The 21162-nt window shown below is 44.5% G+C and overlaps 1 protein-coding gene and 1 long non-coding RNA gene across 3 annotated transcripts; both read right to left on the minus strand.

Annotated features, from left to right (window-relative positions):
• Positions 1–9857: 9857 nt before the first annotated feature.
• On the minus strand, positions 9858–10401 carry LOC115207134 (uncharacterized). The gene is made up of 2 exons (XR_003880927.1): positions 10312–10401; positions 9858–9978 (listed from the first exon to the last, which is right to left on the minus strand). It is a non-coding gene; the product is annotated as an uncharacterized LOC115207134 (long non-coding RNA).
• Positions 10402–15612: 5211 nt separating this feature from the next.
• On the minus strand, positions 15613–21146 carry LOC115208728 (UPF0575 protein C19orf67 homolog). 2 transcript variants are annotated; one of them, XM_029777046.1, is made up of 8 exons: positions 20966–21146; positions 20107–20179; positions 19747–19927; positions 19394–19538; positions 18941–19041; positions 18030–18260; positions 17630–17791; positions 15613–16223 (listed from the first exon to the last, which is right to left on the minus strand). In XM_029777046.1, the coding sequence occupies exons 2-8, from the start codon at positions 20153–20155 to the stop codon at positions 16073–16075; spliced, it is 1020 nt and encodes a 339-aa protein (XP_029632906.1). In that variant the 5' UTR covers positions 20156–20179; positions 20966–21146; the 3' UTR covers positions 15613–16072. The 2 variants fall into 2 exon arrangements, with proteins under 2 accessions (XP_029632906.1, XP_029632904.1); XM_029777044.1 differs by having other exon boundaries at positions 20970–21145.
• Between the last annotated feature and the right edge of the window lie 16 nt (positions 21147–21162).

A 21162-nucleotide genomic window follows, 5' to 3' on the forward strand; every position in this document is an offset into this window, starting at 1 on the left:
ATGTCGGGCCCTCATACCACCCTCATGGAGTCTGTTTCTGACTGTTTGAGCAGACACATGCACATTTGTGGCTTGCTGGAGGTCATTTTGCAGGGCTCTGGCAGTGCTCCTCCTGCTCCTCCTTGCACAAAGGCAGAGGTAGCGGTCCTGCTGCTGGGTTGTTGCCCTCCTACGGCCTCCTCCACGTCTCCTGATGTACTGGCCTGTTTCCTGGTAGCACCTCCATGCTCTGGACCCTACGCTGACAGACACAGCAAACCTTCTTGCCACAGCTCGCATTGATGTGCCATCCTGGATGAGCTGCACTACCTGAGCCACTTGTGTGGGTTGTAGACTCCGTCTCATGCTACCACTAGAGTGAAAGCACCGCCAGCATTCAAAAGTGACCAAATTATCAGCCAGGAAGCATAGGAACTGAGAAGTGGTCTGTGGTCACCACCTGCAGAACCACTCTTTTATTGGGGGTGTCTTGCTTATTGCCTATAATTTCCACCTGTTGTCTATTCCATTTGCACAACAGCATGTGGAATGTATTGTCAATCAGTGTTGCTTCCTAAGTGGACAGTTTGATTTCACAGAAGTGTGATTGACTTGGAGTTATATTGTGTTGTTTAAGTGTTCCATTTATTTTTTTGAGCAGTGTATATCCACAGTAAAATTAGTCCTATTTCAACATAACCTGAAAGGCCACTGAGCAAGGAAGAAGCCACTGCTCCAAAACCGCCATAAAAAAGCCAGACTACGGTTTGCAACCGCACATGGGGACAAAGATTATACTTTTTAGAGAAATGTCCTCTGGTCTGATGAAACAAAAATAGAACTGTTGGCCATAATGACTATCGTTATGTTTGGAGGAAACAGGGGGATGCTTGCAAGCCGAAGAACACCATCCCAACCGTGAAGAACGGGGGTGGCAGCATCATGTTGTTGGGGTGCTTTGTGCTGGAGGGACTGGTGCACTTCACGTTGACATTTCACATTCTTAAAATAAAGTGGTGATCCTAACTGACCTAAGACAGGGAATTTTTACTAGGATTAAATGTCAGGAATTGTGAAAAACTGAGTTTAAATGTATTTGGCTAAGGTGTATGTAAACTTCTGACTTCAACTGTAGCTTCCACAAAATCTCCTGAGATTAATTCCAGCAGTGCTTTCACCTTTTCCACATCCATAAGGGTTTCATTCTCTGGGTGCAAGGCACACAGGGCCTCAACAAGTTGGCTGTTTCGTTCGTTGACATTTCTGGATGCTGCCATTTCTCCCAGTATAGCATCCAGAGTGCTAAAAAACACTGTCTTTTACACTCCCTCTCATTATCCTATTCTTGCTGGCCCATTGTTGTTTCGACCACATATTCTTTCAGATTACTACTCCCTACTTTTTGCCGTTTGCTTGGAGCGGGGGTGTCCGTGTGCTTGTACTTCCTTGCAGGAATACTCCAGCCACTCTCTGCCTTTGAACCACGCGCTACAAAATGTCAGTTTTCTCCCACAGTACAGGCGGGTCGGGTATCTTGGCCGCTGCAGGTCACTCCTCAGGTTGGGTACCTCCTATGTCACCAGGCTGCAAGACGGTTGTGCCAGTTGTGCCAGTGCCTTTGCTGCTGGGCTCGACAGCCTTGGCCTAGGTGATTAGCGTCGGCTCAGCAGCCTTGGGCTCTGTGGCAGGTTACTCCCCCTCCCCGCCGCTTGATCCGATGCTGCCGTTGTGCCCTGGAAAAGCCACATTCTAATATCATGCTATCAGCTACCTAGCTAACTGTTAACATTAGCTAAATTCCATCCAGCTGCGCGGTTAAACCTTTTCTGGTAGTAAGTAACTTTGAAAGTTAACCTAAATGGTCAAATTGACCCCGCCCTTCTACTGTGAAGGTCAATCAAAAAAAAAAAAATTCATCCGGTAGAATGTGTATGACGTACGTATGATGCATGCAAGGGAGTTGCATGAATGAAGTATACACAACAAATCGGTTGGGCATGACGGAGGGGACAGATTGTGGGACACAATAGGGATACAAAACTGAGGGGGAACAATATTCCAACGAAGGGGGCAATGCCACCTTTTGCACCCTCGTGGCGCCGGGCCTGGATGCTCATGCATTTATGTCCTCCTTCAATATAAAAGGGACTTGACATGGTCAATCAGTGAGATTGTATTTCTATTGCTGAACCTTGCTCTCCTGGGGGATATTTCTTGTTTTAAGTCCCTGTATTACGTAATGCTGAGTTTCACTCGAACTGTAGTAAACTGGCCAAAATCACAGCCTGTGTTGATGTTGGGCCTTTTGAGGTGTAGCCCCTTTTTAGGTCCTTTTAGTGACTGTGTTTTAATATATAGTTCCTAGTTGGCACACTTTGCATAGGAACAAGCATGACATGCAAAATAGGTTGAATTTACATTTACGGCAATACTCAGTGATCCTTTATATGGCATCTTGTTGAGAACAATTGGATAATTTATTTCAGTTAAATCTGTGGTATGATTTTACACCGGATGACAAGGTACTGTGGGTGTTATTATGGCAAAGCTATGACGAAGCATGCTTAGTACTGCACCATCAACACCGTGTGACTTCGTGACAACCAAAAACTAAGGCTCTTATGAGATTACAGCTGCAGTCTTTTATAGAAGCAGACATGGAAAAAAAGAGCTGAGTAAAAAATAACAACATTCTCTCTGTATATGGAGTCTTGGGAAATGTCCTCGATAACACTTGGGTCTGTGTGTAGAGTGTATCCAAATCCACACAGTTTAATGTGCTTTCCATAAGCGCCTTGGCACACGTGTACCTGATTGCATGTTATGTAGCCTATGATGATGATATACAGTACATTCTGTGTTATGAAATAGACCTGGCTTTCACATGCCCTGTGGGATTTTCTCACAACAGCCAGCCATGATGGAAATGCTTGTTTATTATCACATATAAATCCATACAATTCTTCTTCTCGTATCACCTGTCCTTCCACTCCTTTCCGCCGACCCTGTCGTTCAGTGAGTCACGCTCACATTAATGAGTAACCTTGCCTGAGACCTGAAACTGCCGTTAATGGCTAGGCTTAAGCTCACCGGCCCAACACAGTCTTGTTTTGCCCATGAGACCCAGGTTCGGACCCAGTCGGTCACACCAAGTCCACGGCGTAAATGATATTCTATCATATTGGCCTATAATCCAGCTGAAGTGTTAACTAGGATGCCAGGATTGCCTTAGAATGGGTTAATATGTCTGAACTATGCCTCCCTCTATGCTCTATTTTCTCTTTATTGCAGGGGAACCACTGCACCAGGCAGACTTTAATAGCATCCTATTCCCTATATAGTGCATTACTTTTGACCAGGGCCCTAGTTGTGCACTAGACAGACTGATCGGCCCACTCTGGACGCCACGTGAGCTGCAATTACAGTCCCCCGCATGCCTCCCAAATCCCCCCTGGCTCGGACAAATCACAATCTCCCTCTTGTTTGACATCCACAGGCCGATTGGAGACAGATGTTGGGCCTGACAGCTGGACCCACTGCAGTTGGCAGACATCATACATGAGAGTTCAGGCACACTGAAATCCCCTGTTCAAATAATTACCAATATAATCCAAACTGTAATTTTCAGTCTCTGGGTTAAATAAGGGGGCAGAAAAGCTGAGGAAGATTGATCTGTTTGTAAGAGCCCCCCTTTTCCAAGAAGAGGACACTCAGCCTCAGACATAGACAGTCAGACAACACACAATTTAGTATCAAAAGGCTGATGGGAAAAAATAAATACATGATTCTAGAATGAAGGGCACCGCAAGCAAATCTCCAGTAAAAGGTGTTGCGTAATGTCTCAAACACGTGGGTCTTTGGTTTTACAGTTAAAGAGCATCCCTGAGCAAGTGAAGATGAACGCAAGGGGCTTATTTTTTTCTATGTTTTTTTTATTTCACCTTTATTTAACCAGGCAGGTCAGTTGAGAACAAGTTCTCATTTACAATTGCGACCTGGCCAAGATAAAGCAAAGCAGTGCGACAAAAAAACAACACAGAGTTACACATGGGATAAACAAACGTACAGTCAATAACACAATATATAATCTGTATACAGTGTGTGCAAATTAAGTAAGGAGGTAAGGCAATAAATATGCCATAGTGGCAAAGTAATTACAATTGATCAATTAACACTGGAGTGATAGATGTGCAGATGAGGATGTGCAAGTAGAAATATTGGTGTGCAAAAGAGCAGAAAAAACAGAAAACAAATATGGGATAAGGTAGGTAGTTGGTTGGATGGGCTATTTACAGATGGGCTGTGTACAGCTGCAGCGATCGGTAAGCTGCTCTGACAGCTGATGCTTAAAGTTAGTGAGGGAGATATAAGTCTCCAACTTCAGTGATTTTTGCAATTCGTTCCAGTCATTGGCAGCAGAGAAGTGGAAGGAAAGGTGGCCAAAGGAGGTGTTAATCACAGCACAAGGCGAGACCCAAATGCAGACACAGAAGGTTGGAGACTTATAATGTTTATTAATCCAAAGGGGTAGGCAAGAGAATGGTCGTGGACAGGCAAAAAGGTGAAAACCAGATCAGAGTCCAGGAGGCTCGTGGTCAAGGCATGCAGAATGGTCAGGCGGTGGGTTCAAAGTCCAGAAACAGGCAAGGGTCAAAACCGGGAGGACTAGAAAAGGAGAATGCAAAAAGCAGGAGAACGGGAAAACCGCTGGTTGACTTGGAAACATACAAGACGAACTGGCACAAAGAGACAGGAAACACCGGGATAAATACACTGGGGAACATAAGCAACACCTGGAGGGGGTGGAGACATTCACAAGGACAGATCAAGGCGTGACAGTGTTGGCTTTGGGGATGACCAGTGAAATATACCTGCTGGAGCGAGTGCTGCGGGTGGTTGTTGCTATGGTGACCAGTGAGCTGAGATAAGGCGGAGCTTTGTCAAGCAACGACTTATAGATGACCTGGAGCCAGTGGGTTTGGCGACGAATATGTAGCGAGGACCAGCCAACGAGAGCATACAGGTCGCAGTGGTGGGTAGTATATGGGGCTTTGGTGACAAAACAGATGGCACTGTGGATAGACTGCATCCAATTTGCTGAGTAGAGTGTTGGAGGCTATTTTGTAAATGACATCGCCGAAGTCAAGAATCGGTAGGATAGTCAGTTTTACTAGGGTATGTTTGGCAGCATGAGTGAAGGAGGCTTTGTTGCGAAATAGGAAGCTGATTCAAGATTTAATTTTGGATTGGAGATGCTTAATATGAGTCTGGAAGGAGAGTTTATAGTCTATCCGGACACCTAGGTATTTATAGTTGTCCACATATTCTAAGTCAGAACCGTCCAGAGTAGTGATGCTAGTTGGGCGGGCGGGTGCGGGCAGCGATCGGTTGAAGAGCATGCATTTCATTTTACTTGCATTTAAGAGCAGTTGGAGGCCACTGAAGCAGTGTTCACCCTCTCCGCCAGCCCATTGCTCTCGGGGTGATAACCGGAGGTCAAACTGACCGAGACCCACAGACCCTCCCCGTTCCACAACGGCCATGGTCGCACCTGTCTATAGATTTCTTGACAGATCTTCCCCCCTCTCAGGGGAACACTGCGATTCTGGTGGTTGTGGATCGGTTCTCTAAGTCCTGCCGTCTCCTCCCGTTGCCCGGTCTCCCTACGGCCCTGCAGACTGCGGAGGCCCTATTTACCCACGTTCCCAGTTCACATCCAGGGTCTGGAAGGCGTTTATGGAGCGGCTGGGGGTCTCGGTCAGTTTGACCTCCGGTTATCACCCCGAGAGCAATGGGCAGGCGGAGAGGGTGAACCAGGAGGTGGGCAGGTTTCTGAGGTCGTATTGCCAGGACCGGCCAGGGGAGTGGGCGAGGTACATTCCCTGGGCTGAGTTAGCCCAGAACTCACTTCGCCACTCCTCTACTAACATGTCACCCTTTCAGTGTGTTTTGGGATACCAGCCGGTCCTGGCACCATGGCACTGGAGCCAGACCGAGGCTCCTGCGGTGGAGGACTGGGTACAGCACTCCAAGGAGACCTGGAGAGCCGTCCAGGACTCCCTGAAGGAGGCCAGTGGACGGCAGAAGAGGAGTGCTGACCGCCACCGCAGTGAGGCACCCGTGTAAGTACCGGGAGACAGGGTCTGGCTCTCGACCCAGAACCTGCCCCTCCGCGTGCCCTGCCGGAAGCTGGGGCCGCAGTGTGTGGGGCCCTTTAAAGTCCTGAGGAGGATAAACGAGGTGTGTTATCGGTTACAACTCCCTTCCTATTACCGTATTAACCCCTCGTTTCATGTGTCTCTCCTCAGGCCGGTGGTAGCTGGTCCCCTGCAGGAAGGTGAGGTGCTGGAGGTCCCTCCACCCCCTCTGGACATCGGGGGGTCCCCGGCGTACAGCGTACGGGCCATTCTGGACTCGAGACGCCGGGCGAAGGGCCTGCAGTACCTCGTGGACTGGGAGGGGTACGGCCCGGAGGAGAGGTGCTGGGTGCCGGCGGAGGACGTCTTGGACCCATCCATGTTGAAGGATTTCCATCGCCTCCGTCCGGATCGCCCTGCGCCTCGCCCTCCGGGTCGTCCTCGAGGCCGGTGTCGGCGCGCTGCGGGAGCCGCGCGTCAGGAGGGGGGTACTGTCACGATTCCCACCGACGGTGGCGCCCCCACCTGCTCGGGTGGCACTCGGCGGTCGTCGTCACCGGCCTATTAGCTACCACTGATTCCCTTTTTGGTTTTCCCTTCTTTTTGGTGCGGTGGAGGACCGTAGTGTGGTGGAGGACGCGTTCCTCCATCGAGGGGACAGGGGTGGCAGCTGCTCCTGCTGATTCCATGCCTTTTCGTGGTGCGGGATTCTGTAACGGGTTGGCAGTCGTGGTGAAGGAATGAGGCACAGGAAGCAGCGAGCACAGGGTAGTGGCGTATTTAATTTACACTCACTCATGAAACAAATACTCCCAAACACAGGGGAGAAAATACACACGCCGTAAAATAGTGCCGACACGAACATGAGCCGTCACAATCGAAATAATCCCGCACAACACGGAAGCGGACCAGCTCACATAAATAGCCCCGCTAATTAACCAAACTAACACAGGTGCACAAAACCAAAAAGAAGGGAAAACCAAAAAGGGAATCAGTGGTAGCTAATAGGCTGGTGACGACGACCGGCGAGCGCCACCCGAGCAGGAGGGGGCGCCACCGTCGGTGGGAATCGTGACACCTCTGTAGGATATCTTTATTTCACAACCATGTATGTTCAGTTCTGAGAAGATGGAAGAGGATCAACACTGATCCAGTGGAACACATTACTGATTTTCTGATTTCATATCTTCAAAATAGTCCTGAATGTATTTTATGGGAATCTTTTTTTCTGTCCTTTCGATTTACATGATTTATTAACCCTTTCCCCTCCAGAACCACCAGGGCTACAACTGCAATGAGCTGAACCTCGACCAGGAAGGGAGGTCAGAGCTGCTTCTCTATGTGGTCCTCTCCATCACCTCCCTCCTCATGCTGGGCCTTCTGGTACTCCTGGCCTACTGGAGGTGCTCCTCTCCAAAGCTCAGCCTGGCCCAAATCATCACCCTGGACCTCCAGGACCCCGAGAGCAGTGTTGAGTTCCTCTCCTCGCTCACCGGCCACGGCGAACGCCGCACCAGCACCAGCTCTGACATGTCGGACAGTGTGTTCGTCATGGTCTACCTGCCGCCGCCATACGAGGAGACGCTGACCAAGATCCTGCGTGCCGCCAGTCTGACCAGCCGGAAAGAGTCCATGAAGATAGAGGACCTGGAGGCCCACCTGTGTCCGGAGATCAAGTCCAGTGGACGCTACGTGTGACTGGGGAACACTGGGAGTGTCTCTCAAATAGCACCCTATTCCCTATATAGCCCACATAGGGCTCTGGTTAAAAGTAGTGCACTATGTAGAGAGTAGGGTATATGGTATCATTTCAGACTAGAACTAAGAGATTGCTTTTGAAGGGACTCTATATAGCAAGCTCTTTAGAATAAGGGGATTTCAATGGACTATGTAAAAACATCAGACCTGAGTTCATCTTTTGTGGGTACCAGCTTTCTACAGCAATTGCATAAAAGCTGGAAGCTGGAAATCGCATTGACTGGCTGTACAGGATACAGTACATCTAGATTCTCTAGAGAGGACATATGCTGACTATGTACAAACCGTAGGTTACAGTAGGCAAATAAAACTCCTTCAACAATACAAAGAATAATATGCACTTAATTTGCGTTGTTTTTATCTCCTAAATGAAACACACAATCCCCCATTTTTACTTCCACACATTGTATTAGCCATACAATGCTTTCAACCCTCCTGAACCTGTGTTGTTTTAGTTTGTTCCCTATTTGGAGACTTAAGAATGTCAATGTGCAAAGTGCAAGAAGGTTACAGAAGTCTTATATGTAATACTGTATGTCATTTGAATTTTATTTGAATTGTATTTATATGTAAGAAGGTACAAAGACCTAACCTGGGCACCATGTTTTTGACAGGAGTGACAAGGAGTGGAATGTTAGCAAGACTGGTACCCGGACTTACAAAGACCTTCTCCAGGTTAATAATTCCCTTCATTACTTGGAATCACATCATGAATGTACTCCTAAAAACCTCAGACCTGATACGTTTTATAGACTACATAACAGATATGCATTCTAATTTACAAGTAATATGTTTGTACAAAGTGTTATATTGCTTTTAAATAAAGAATAAGAAAAATATCTTAGCATGGTTATGATTGAGGGAGTTCTGTCATCATCACGTACGCACCGAGGTTGCAAAGTTATAATCCCATGCTGCCCCTCTATGGTACTACTTGGTCATATCATGTAGACCACTGTATGTAGAGGTGAGCTCTCCTTTCCAAACACCTGCCTTACATTACAGCTATGGTCTTGCTGCGTTTCTGAGCGATTGTCAAGAAGTGTTAGAAATGTCCAACTAGATTTTTTTTCACTTTTGGCCAAACAATCCTCAGAAGCAGCTACAGCATTTCATATTCTACTCTTTGTACCATTTATTCTTGTAAATGATCAGTTTCAGATAACTAGACTATTCATGGAAGCGTTTTTATTTAAAGCGTATTTATTCACCAAATGTTAATTGCTGTTAATTAACCAATTCATTTGAACAGTCTAAATTATCGCAAAAGACCAAAATTCTAAACATACTGTATTTTCAGCAAAGTAAATGTGTTTATCTAATCAAAAACCACATGTTAAAACACAGATTTTCAGGCTACACCATAAAACAATAAAATGGATGGTTATTGGTTACATTGAGCATCAGGCTACTCTATATGGATTTAAAGAAATATATATCAGAAATAAAAGTCATAAAAGACATGTCTTTAGAATAAAAAGTCATGCAAAATACATAAAATAAACTATGTTTATTTTTCAAATTAAAAGTTTAAAGAGAACATTGTTTGGTAACAAAACATATCTTTTTTTACCTTTATTTAACTAGGCAATTCAGTTAAGAACAAATTCTTATTTTCAATAACGGCCTAGGAACAGTGCGTTAACTGCCTTGTTCAGGAGCAGAACGACAGATTTGTACCTTGTCAGCTCGGGGATTCAATCTTGCAACCTTTCGGTTACTAGTCCAACGCTCTAACGACTAGGCTACGCTGCCGCCCCAACATAGCCTCTGGTAAGCAATAAATACACATCCTGTATCCCAAAATGGAAGATAAGACATGCTATTAGACAGGCCACACATGTTGTCTGTTTGGGATCTGAGGTAGGCTTTGTTGTTATATCTGCCTCCGTGTAAATGTGTGTGTCCATACGTTTGGTTTGTGTGGATGTGATTTCTAGTATCCGCGCCTGCGACAATCCTCCATCCACAATTCTTTCGCAGTTTTTTTCTTACGGCAAAACAAACCCCAGAACCAGCCGCAACCCTTCTTCTCCTTCTCCTTTTTATTATTTTCCTCCTCCATCATTGTCATCCATCCCTTCATCCAGAAGGGTTTGGGTTCCTGTGAACAAAGAGTGTCGGTGAGTCGAAATTACAGGAACCTTAATTGGGGAGGACGGGCTCATAGTAATGGCTGGAATGGCATCAATGGAATGGTATCGAACACATCAAACACATGGTTTCCATGTGTTTGATGCCATTCCAGGTACTCCAATCCAGACATTATTATTAGCCCCCCTCCCCTCAGAAGCCTCCTGTGGTGGAAAAAAAACCCTCAGGAAGCCATCCCCATCAGCAACCGTTCAATGCTGAAGCTGCAGCTCAGCACAGGACAGACAACATTCAAATTGACTGATATTATCAATGAGACAACACAGAATACAGTGTAGCTTACCTTCTCAAGTGGGGTGAGGAGTAATCTTCATTCTGTCAGCGCTGGCTTTCTCAAAGCAAAGCTCCAGCTTGGTCTTGTCTAGGGGACATGAAAATGTGACAAGATAGGACATTTGAACGGAAGTGAAGAGTTCAAGTTATTCTTGTCCAACTGGTTAGCTGACTGTTACATGTAGCTGTTTACTCTACATTGGATATTGTCGTGAAATTGTGAATGAAAAAACATTGTGGAATACAATTAATTTACAAGAGACTAGGCCTGATTCTGAATGTACCACACCAACAGTAACAGTGTTCTACCTGTATCATCCGGGGTGCTAGTCTCTCTCTTGACCGGGATGTTGATGTAGTATGGCCGGTCATCACCCTTCTTGGTGTCCTTGGCAAAGCTCAAGGTAGGCCTCAGGTGAGCCATGACCTCTCGGACCATGATATCGCAGACCAGCAGAGACCGTATGTCTGGGTATAGCTGGGCTTTAACCAATGGCCACTCATGGAAAGTCCTGAAGTACTTGCTCCTGATAGAGAGTGAGACGTCTTCTAAGGATTTGCCCATCTTGTCTGGCTCATCGTTGAGCTTCTTCAGAGTGCGTAAGAACAGTCTTTGGTTTTGGTATTTCAACACCTCTTTCTGAACCTGGATATGTATGTGCTCTACCATATCACTGCAAAGTGGGACGTCTTCCCATGAACCGTATTGCTGCTTGATTGTACATGAATCTGGGAAGACAGAGTCAAATTCTTTCCTGACAAGAATAACAGGAACAATATCAAGGTTTGTCACCTTTGGTTTGTTCCTCTCTGTCTCCTTCTGAGCCTGGTCTTGCACAGGCTTTCCACAGTCCTTTGTGGTTGACTCGAAAACATCAGTCTGTGGGAACTGCTTCAAAAAGGCAGCCTGACTGACGTCGAGAGCAAGAGGATTATCAGGCATTGTGTTGCTTGATGTTACAACCTCTTCATCGTCGTCCGCAACAAAGTATTTGGGGTTGATCCAGACTACATCTCTGTTGGAGGAACGAGGCAGAGAAACACGATGGATGTATTCTAACTTGATGTGGTCATTCAGGGGGAAAGCCTTCTGGAACAGCGCCAGTTTCCCAACCCGGGACCCGTAGTGATTGTAGATGGTCTTCCTAAGGTCCTCGGGTAGGGCTACTGCAAAGAGCTTGCTCTCCATAGCCTCTTCGCAGCTCCTAGCTATTGGACACTGTGGGCCGAGGACTTGAAGCAGATAGATGTCACTGATGCCCTTGTACACCATCAGGATCCCCTCACGGATAGCGCTGGGGATGGTGGAGATGATCACCGTGCCTTTCATGGCAACCAGTTTTTTTATTTTGATTGTCGTGCCAAACTGATGTAACACTGTCTGTCTCATGTTGCATAAGGGGGGGCACAGCTTTTCATCCACAGACATTCCTGGAATTTTCCTCAAGATGTTAAAAGCAACTGAGGCCATTTTAACGACCAGTAAGAGCAGAGCCTGTTGGTCAAGCTGTTTAGTACCGTGTCCGTTCATTGGATATAGTTTTACAATAAACTTCACTACGAAGTCACTGAATAGTTCTCCGCTAATGATAAATCTAGCAGGTAGAAAATGTTCACCATATTCTGACTAATACGTCTCTCCTCTTCGTTGGCAGCATAAATAACAGGCACTGTCTTAGCAATGCATAGACCTACGAGATGAACAATGCACCTTGTCAAGATGTGTGACCCGATTCCTAGTGCTCTCGCCAGCACAGGTTTTGGGCTTAGCACCTGCTCCAGGTTGTTGATGACAGCCTTAGCCACCTCATAAGCGTCAATGCACTGCTGACCGTTAGACAGCTCCTCCTCCTCAGTGACCTCGACCCAGGGAATAGACCACAGAAGAGCTTGGGTGTCGTTGATGATAACAAGTGTCTCCAAATAGACTCCGCCCTGAAAGGCTTGGGGATCTACTTGAAGAAGCACCTGGGTGATGATATGCTTGACGGTGGAACCAAGTACCATAATCTGCTTCAGCATGATCTTGTATGCAGTCTTCACCGTGGTCTCAGTGTCTGTGAGGGCCGTTTGGAGTATGGGACATGTGCTAAGGTCAAGGGCCTCAACCGTATTCTCCTTCACATAGAATAGAAAGAGAGGCATTGTAATGTCTTTACTACCTATCACGTCTTGTAGTGTATTTCTTATTACATGTACAGGTATAGTACTACACTTAGAAAAAAAGGTGCTATCTAGAACCTTAAAGGGTTCTTCTGCTGTCCCCATAGAGAACCCTTTGAAGAACCCTTTTTGGTTGCAGGTAGAACCCTTTCTACAGAGGATTCTATATGGAAACGAAAAAGGTTATACCTTGGAACTACAAAGTGTACTCTTATGGGGACAGCCAAAGAACCCTTTTGGATCCCTTTTTTTTAAGAGTGTAGTATACAACAAAAATGCACGAATAAAGGATCCAGTCTTACCTTGTCTACCTGGCTCTCAAGGACCTTCATGACAAAATTCGGAGGATGAGGGAGGATAGAGGATCAGGTTTGCAACGAGGACCTCAGCCTTCTTCTCCTGGGCTTCTCCATCTGCCAGCAGGCTGTCCATGACCTCCCTGACCTCTTGTGGAATCTCCACCTGAGTCTGGCTGAGGAACTCCATCAGGAGCATCTCAGCTGACCTGATCTCAGGTTGGGCCTGTTTCTCTGAGAGCATATCTGCTGTGCCGCCACTCATCAGAACTGCAGAACCAAGAGGCTCATGGGAAGGAATCGATGGCTTGGCCTTGTCAGTCAGGAGCTGCTGCCCCTCCATGGTTACCTTCAGATGGAAGAGAGGAAGAAGACATTAGTTCATTCTGTTGTGTGATGTACAGTATTAACATACTGTTGTGTTCATACTGTACTTTGTGAACTAAAGGTGCAATAACAGGTAAATAAACAGTCTATGTGGGTGGTAGCAATGGTGAACTATAGTTTAGGGAATGGAAAAGTATGAGTATACCTCTACTAGAGGCTGGTGACATTGGCTTGGTGTCACACTCAGCTCTCTATGAACTTCCTGCTCGATCTCATGGAGTCTCTGGCGACCCTTCACCTTCAGCATCTGTACACACAGTAGGAGTTTAATATTAGCAGTGGAATCACACAGGACATTTTATTTTATGGCCATGACAATGTCATTTTGTTCAGGATATCACAGATTTATAATGGATGTGTATTAAATACTAAAATGTATTAAATACTAAAAGAGAACATCAAAACAGATGCATATACACATGAGAGCTATTGTATAATTAATGGCAAACTTACCTGCTCATCAAGGTAACAATCGACCCAAGAAGACCCTTGGATGGATGTAGAGTCATTCATATTTGCTCCAAGTTATCCCCAGGAGACCAGTAAGCTAGAAAGTATTTCTTTACAGAAAACTCAACTAAAAACTTCAAAACTGTGCTAGAACTAAATCCTAAATAAGAGCTAAACAATCAAGCAATGCAACCAACACGAGTGCTGTATTATAGCAGTCTGAATTCAGAATATGTGTATGAATATAGAAGTATAGCATGTTCAAATATAGAACTTTAGAAACTCAAAATAGCAACATGTGAGAAATACTGTACTTTATTGTTTCAATGGAACCCACCAAAATCATACACTTATTTAATACAAAATACATTTCACCAAAATCAAGGTTTCATAATTATTGGCACTCCTCATTTAGTACTTAGTGCAACCACCTCTGGCAAGGATAACAGCATGGAGTCTCTTCCTGTAATGTTTGACAAGGTTAAGGAACACATTTGGAGGGTTTTGGACCTTTCCTCTATGCAGATCCTTTCAAGATCCTTCACATTCTTGGTTTGCGCTTATCAACTGCCCTCTTCAACTCAGCCCACAGGTTTTTGATTGGATTGAGGTTCGGCGACTGAGATGACTATGGCAGATCATTGATTTTGTTTTCACAGAACCATTTCTGTGTGGATCTTGAGGTATGTTTTGGGTCATTGTCTTGTTGGAAAGTCCACATACGGCCAAGTCCCAGCCTTCTGGCAGAGGCAACCAGATTGTCAGCCAAAATTGCCTGATACTTGGTGGAATTCATTATGCCATCAATCTTAACCAGTACCCCTGGACCTCTGGAATTAAAACAGCCCCAAAACATCACTGACCCACCACCATATTTCACCATGGGTATGAGGTGCCTCTCCTTGTATGCATCTCTGTTTCGACGGCAAACATGCCGATGCTATATCTGACCAAAATGTTCAATTTTGGTCTCATCTGACCAGAGGACCTTCTTCCAATCATAATTTAAATGATGTTTGGCAAACTCTAAGCGCTTGCGTCTGTCTTGGGGTCATTAAGGGCTTTCTTCTGGCAACCCTTCCAAAGAGCCTGTGGTTGTGGAAGTGGCGTCTGATGGTGCTTTTTTAAACCTGGTGACCCCAAGACGCCACCAAGGCCTGCAATTCTTTCACAGTGATTCTTGGGGATTTTGTTGCTTCTCTCACCATCCTCCTCCCTATCCTGGAGGGCAAAATGCATTTGCGTCCTCTACCCGTGAGGTTTCAACTGTTCCATATCTTTTGAATTTTTAAATAATTGCTCTGACAGCGCTCAGTGGTATATTCAATCGTTTGTGGATCTTCTTGTAGCCATTACCAGATTTATGAAGGTCTACGACCATCTGTTCCTTTTGAACTGCCAGTTCTTTTCTTCATGGTGTTGGAAGACAAAGGGATATTGCATGTGCGTTACCTCATTTTTATACCCTAGTGAAAAAGGAAGTGATGTAATGGCTCAATATAGTTCCTTAACACTTAGATAAACTTAAATAAGTGGAATTTAATTTCTGGTTTAATTTTGGTAGATGTTATTTACAATAATATTTAAGGGTGCCATTAATTGTGAAACCTTGATTTGGAGGACATTGATTTTTAATTAAATCAATAAATTATTTTGGTGGGTTCCATTAAAACATTAATAAAGTACAGTATTTTTCACATGTTGGTATTTTGAGTTTCTCTATAATTATTTTTTTAAGTATTGTTTGTGCATTGCCAGTCAGGGGTGCCAGTAATTTTAGAGCCCACTGTAAGACATTGCGATGTCACCACTAGATGGTTCAAGTGAGCAAAAAATAACTGCGGCAAGGAAAAGTATTCTGAAACAAAACGGTCTTCATTCTGCCTAGTTGTGCCTAGTTGTCAGTTGGCTATTTACTCCATTGTTTACAAACAAATCATTTACAATTTAAGTACAGTACTGAGACCCCATGTTTTTAAAATATAAAAATATTTTTGTTTAATGAAACACAATCATTTATTTTCAATAAATTGTTTTATTTCATAAAGTAACGCTCCCATGCAAATGAATGACAGGTCAATACTTTTATTCTTAACGTCATACAAAATGATTTCCAACAACCACACAATACAGTAACATACATTACTGCTCAATAAAACATTGAATATGAACAGACATCAGATACAGTTCAAATGTATCACTAGCTGGTAGGGAATTGGTAATAAAACTTGCTGTCTTTATAAATGATATTAGTTTTTATACAATACGTAAGGAACCAAAAGGAAAACATTGGCTAGTAGGAACCAGAGCTATGTCACTGCTCAGTCCTTAAAGTCCTTCCCAATAGTTACTTAGAGTTGAAAACATTAGCCGAACATAACACAATGTAAAACTAACAATAAGTCATGTTAAATCCTTTAATCAACGAGAACATGTTATGGCCAAAGGCAGTACTAGAACAGTGGCTTGTCTCTGTTATGTTGTTTGACGACTGGGGCCTGCCACTGGGCTCTGTTGAGAAAACAACACCCCCACAAGGCAGTCAGTAGCAGTGCAGGCAGAGGGCTCCTCCGCTCCCAGACACAACAGCCTGTGGTACCCAGCCTGTGGAACCCAGCACAGCACCCTGGAATGAACACGCACACGCGCGCACACGCACACACACACACGGTACTTTTTAAAATGTTTATTCATTTCACCTTTACTTAACCAGGTAGGCTAGTTGAGAACAAGTTCTCCTTTACAACTGCGACCTGGCCAAGATAAAGCAAGCAGTGTGACACAAACAACAAACAGTTAGTTACACATGGAATAAACAAACATACAGTCAATAATACAATAGAGAAAGTCTATATACAGTGTGTGCAATTGAGGTAGGATAAGGGGGGTGAGGCAATAAATAGGCCATAGTGGCAAAATTATTACAGTATAGCAAATTAAACACTAGGGTGATAGATGTGCAGAGGCTGAGTGTGCAAGTATAGATACTGGGGTGCAAAGGAGCAAAATAAATAATATGGTGATGAGGTACTTGGATGGGCCATTTACAGATGGGCTATGTACAGGTGCAGTGATCTGTGAGCTGCTCTGACAGTTGGTGCTAAAAGCTAGTGAGGGAGATATGAGTCTCCAGCTTCAGTGATTTTTGCAGTTCGTTCCAGTCATTGGCAGCAGAAAACTGGAAGGAAAGGCAGCCAAAGGAGGAATTGGCTTTGGGGGTGACCAGTGAGATATACCTGCTGGAGCGCGTGCTATGGGTGGGTGCTGCTATGGTGACCAGTGAGCTGAGATAAGGCGGGGCTTTACCTAGCAACGACTTATAAATGACCTGGAGCCAGTGGGTTTGGCGACGGATATGAAGCGAGGGCCAGCCAACGAGAGCGTACAGGTCGCAGTGGTGGGTAGTGTATGGGGCTTTGGTGACAAAACGGATGGCACTGTGATAGACTGCATCCAATTTGCTGAGTAGAGTGTTGGAGGCTATTTTGTAAATGACATTGCCGAAGTCAAGGATCGGTAGGATAGTCAGTTTTACTAGGGTATGTTTGGCAGCATGAGTGAAGGATGCTTTGTTGCGAAATAGGAAGCCGATTCTAGATTTAATTTTGGATTGGAGATGATTGATGTGAGTCTGGAAGGAGAGTTTACAGTCTAACCAGACACCTAGGTATTTGTAGTTGTCCACATATTCTAAGTCAGAACCATCCAGAGTAGTGATGCTGGACGGGCGAGCAGGTGTGGGCAGAGATCGGTTGAAGAGCATGCATTTAGTTTTGCTTGCATTTAAGAGCAGTTGGAGGCCACGGAAGGAGAGTTGTATGGCATTGAAGCTCGTCTGGAGGTTAGTTAACAGTGTCCTAAGAGGGGCCAGAAGTATACAGAATGGTGTCGTCTGCGTAGAGGTGGATCAGAGAATCACCAGCAGCAAGAGCGACATCATTGATGTATGCAGAGAAAAGTTACTCTTAAGTACTCTTTAAACAAGTCAAAGATGAAAGAGTGTTGTGTAGCGATCTGAGTGTGACTTTGTACCATTCGTAGATGTCATCTTTTATGGGTTCAGGCTGCGTTTGGACCCACTGACCGATTGACCACATCTTGACCACATTGCCTATAGCAACCGTCTCCCCTTTACCCTCTCCATTGCCCCCCTCAGGAGGCTCCTCGGGGACTTCCTCGTAGCACAGGAAGTAGCTGCTCGAGAAACACACACACACACAGTCACACACACAGTCACACAAGAGGCAGTGAGAGATGCCATCTGATTGACTGTTCTTAGGCCTGAATTCCAAAATGTACATTGTCATCGAACATCTCAGTTCAAATGAGTCCCAAAGTTCTCTTGGCACTAATATTACAATGGTTGTTTATTGGCATGTTATGCCTTACTTTAACCCTTTCTCTACCACCCCCCACTCTCTCTCTCACTCACTACTCGGTGGCTCGCTCTTTCCCTGCTACTGGCCTGTCCTCCTCTGGATGTCCCTCCTTCTCGCCATACGTTTCCTGCTGTAGGCTCTCGCTGGGTCTCTCCACATTCCAGCGCATGCGTTTGTACAGGCCAGTGTGGACCCCAGCCAGGTACGGGGCTAGACGACAGTACCTGTATATTGACAGCCCCACACGGTCTATCTGACACTTGCCAATGTAGAAATGGGAGATACTGGAATGGAGAGAGAGGGAGAATGATAGATACATAAATGGTTGGATGAAGGATTGTGGAATGAATGTCAGACGAATGAGAATAAGGGTTGACAAGTCCAAGCATCTGTCCTCTATATATTTGGGTCATACTCCAAATGTTCCATTTGTGGATCTAAATACAGGTATTCAAGTAGGTGTTGGTACATATCGTCGCTGTCTGATGAAAACCTTGCAACTAAAATCGTGTTAAAAGCACTAACTCTCCTCAACGTAATCTGAACGTTTCATGACTCTAGGACCAAGAAAATGTATTCAAAACAGCTTCAGAAATTTCGAAATTGAATGTTTGTTAAAAATAGTCTAATATGGGAGTTTTTTTCAATTTCTTGAAAAGTATATGTTTTGGAGATTAGGTTTTTACCCGACAGCGGCGATATGCATTTGTATGTGCATCTGTGTGTTTGTGGTGGCTCACAGCCTTCAGATGTTATGTTGTAAGTACCAGAGGAGGCTGGTGGGAGGAGCTATGACGAATGGCTCATTGTAATGGCTGGAATGGTATAAATGAAACGGTATCAAACACATCAAACATATGGAAACCCCATGTTTGACTCCATTCCGTCTACTCCATTCCAGACATTACAATGCGCCCATCCACCAATAGTTCCTCCAACCAGCCTCTTCTGGTAAATACAGTACCTGGCCGGCTCAGCCTCCTCCAGAGAGAGAAAGTCAAAGGAGGCATAGGTCAAGACCAGCTGCTCCAGCCTCGCACACAGCTGCTGGGAGAAGTCTAACAACTGGACAGATAGACAAACACATAAATACAGACAGACAAATACACACACTTACTCAATACACACCACTCTCAGTCTACAACATCTCTCTTGATCCTTCTCTATTAGTTCTCAAACCTCTCATAAGCCTATATTCTTATCCAGAGTTGATTCACAGAGACATTTATGTTGGTTTGAAGTGTAGAATACATTTAATATCAATAAAGAGTGCAAAGGGAAGGGATCACAGCCGCTACCTCACTTTCCAACCAAGGTGCATGAATTGAGGATAGAGCGGACACTGTTACTCAATAAAGAGTGACAGTTTTGTCCTACCCAGATTCAGATGAGTAGGGTTGAGTTTCGAGGCTCTTACTCGTGAGCGGATGTACATGGGTAGAGGCGTGCGCTGGGGCAGGGAGCTGCGAGCGGTCGACTCCAGGTAAGTGAAGTAGGGCTGACAGGTCCGCAGGAAAGTAGGCACCACGCAAGCAAAGTTTTCCTTGTGCAGAATGTCACTCCTGCAGACAACACACACACACGGTTATGTCACAGGACAGGGCTTCATTATGCATTACTTCAATCGCTTTGATAAATAATAAACAATAACTTGAAACCCTACTAGATGTAATTGCATAGTCAAGCTGCACTATTCATTGAGTCACCTAACCTCTACCTATCATTATCTTAGACTACATTAACAACTTTCCTAACTAACTCTAACGTTACCTGTATAAAAGGTTTGTTTGAAACTCCTCCGCCTTAATCAGCAGGTCCTGGAATTGCTGTTCAATGGGTCTTAGCTTCTGATCCATCATGTTGATATCCTGGCATGACGACATGGACTCCAAATTCGCATCACCTGTGCTGTCCATTTGGTCGCCACATGAGGGCGCTAAAGCACTATCCTCTACATGCGCCACAGAGTGAGAAATTTCGGGAAATTATTTTTTGACTTGAGTTTGATTAGCAGAGTCAAATCAAATTGTATTGGTCACATACACATGGTTAGCAGATGTTATTGCGAGTGTAGCACGTTTTTTGTCTACATAATTATTAAGCTACCTATGCATTTTGACAGTAACTCACCTGTGTCTGGTGATGATTCAGGATTCTTTTTCGTCTCCCCCTGTTCCATGCTTTCTTTGTAACCTCAATACAGCTAGAAGGAATTAACATTTTAAACTATAAATGTAATAACATGTATATAAGAAAACTATGTCAAGACGTTACTATTCCCTCTGCTAAAATATACTGGAATGCAGCCCTAGGACAAGTGAACTGGAACAAAGTATCGCTGTTGTCTGGCAAATATTGTGTATCTAATAAGGTGAAAGAAGTATCATACAAACTCATTCATATAATCTACCATAGAAAGACCTTTATTATACACAGATTAAAAATTGTTATTGATAACAAATGTGTATTTTGTGGTTGTGACCCAGAAACTCTTGACCATTTATTTTGGGATTGCTCTTATGTCAGAAGATTTTGGAGCGAGTTAGAATATTTTATTTTAAAAGAAACGACAATTAATATTAATTTGAGAGACTGATATTATGTTCTTTTTTGATCCAAATGATATGGACCCTGATTTAACTTTCATTCAATTGTTTATTTTTCATGTCCGATTCTTTATCCATAAAATGAACTGGGCAGAGAACAAACCCCTCTTCACATTGTTTAAGATAGATTTGAAATATTATTTAGAAATTATCAGTAAGTGTAAAAACCAATTAATAATAACCCATGTTCGCTTTCGGTTGACACCTCGAAATCCTTCATTAGCTAGCTAGATTTAGCTTGTTAGCTAGCTAGCAACTGCAATATTGGAAACAGTTTTCTTGTGTGTCGTATTAATTGAACACTTCACAAGTTGTTACAACTTTCTGAGGGTACTTGGCCAGTATTTTCATGAATTGAGGATAGTTAGCTAACTAAGTTACACCTACGCCACTTTCCCCACTCCTCTGAATCGTTGTAGAGCTCATGTGCGGCGCCTTACACCGTCGGTCCAAGAACTTGACAAGTACGGTTTTCAACCCGTCTCCGTCTCCAGCCTTCTCTCTTCCCCTTGGCTTCTACATCTGACGCTCAGCCCCGTCTCAGCTGAATTTGTCAGTCTGCAGGCTAGCCTAGCGCGAT

This window comes from Salmo trutta, chromosome 14 (assembly GCF_901001165.1).
Source record: "Salmo trutta chromosome 14, fSalTru1.1, whole genome shotgun sequence".
In the NCBI taxonomy this organism is placed as follows: Eukaryota; Metazoa; Chordata; class Actinopteri; order Salmoniformes; family Salmonidae; genus Salmo; species Salmo trutta.

Bases quoted from the DNA above. Each gene is read 5' to 3' on its own strand.
- LOC115208728 (XM_029777046.1), bottom strand. From the start codon at position 20,155: ATGGAACAGGGGGAGACGAAAAAGAATCCTGAATCATCACCAGACACA. The intron at 19,928-20,106 runs GTGAGTTACTGT...TGGCGCATGTAG, and splicing joins TGAATCATCACCAGACACAG to AGGATAGTGCTTTAGCGCCC. The intron at 19,042-19,393 runs GTAAGAGCCTCG...CTATCTGTCCAG, and splicing joins CCATGTACATCCGCTCACGA to TTGTTAGACTTCTCCCAGCA.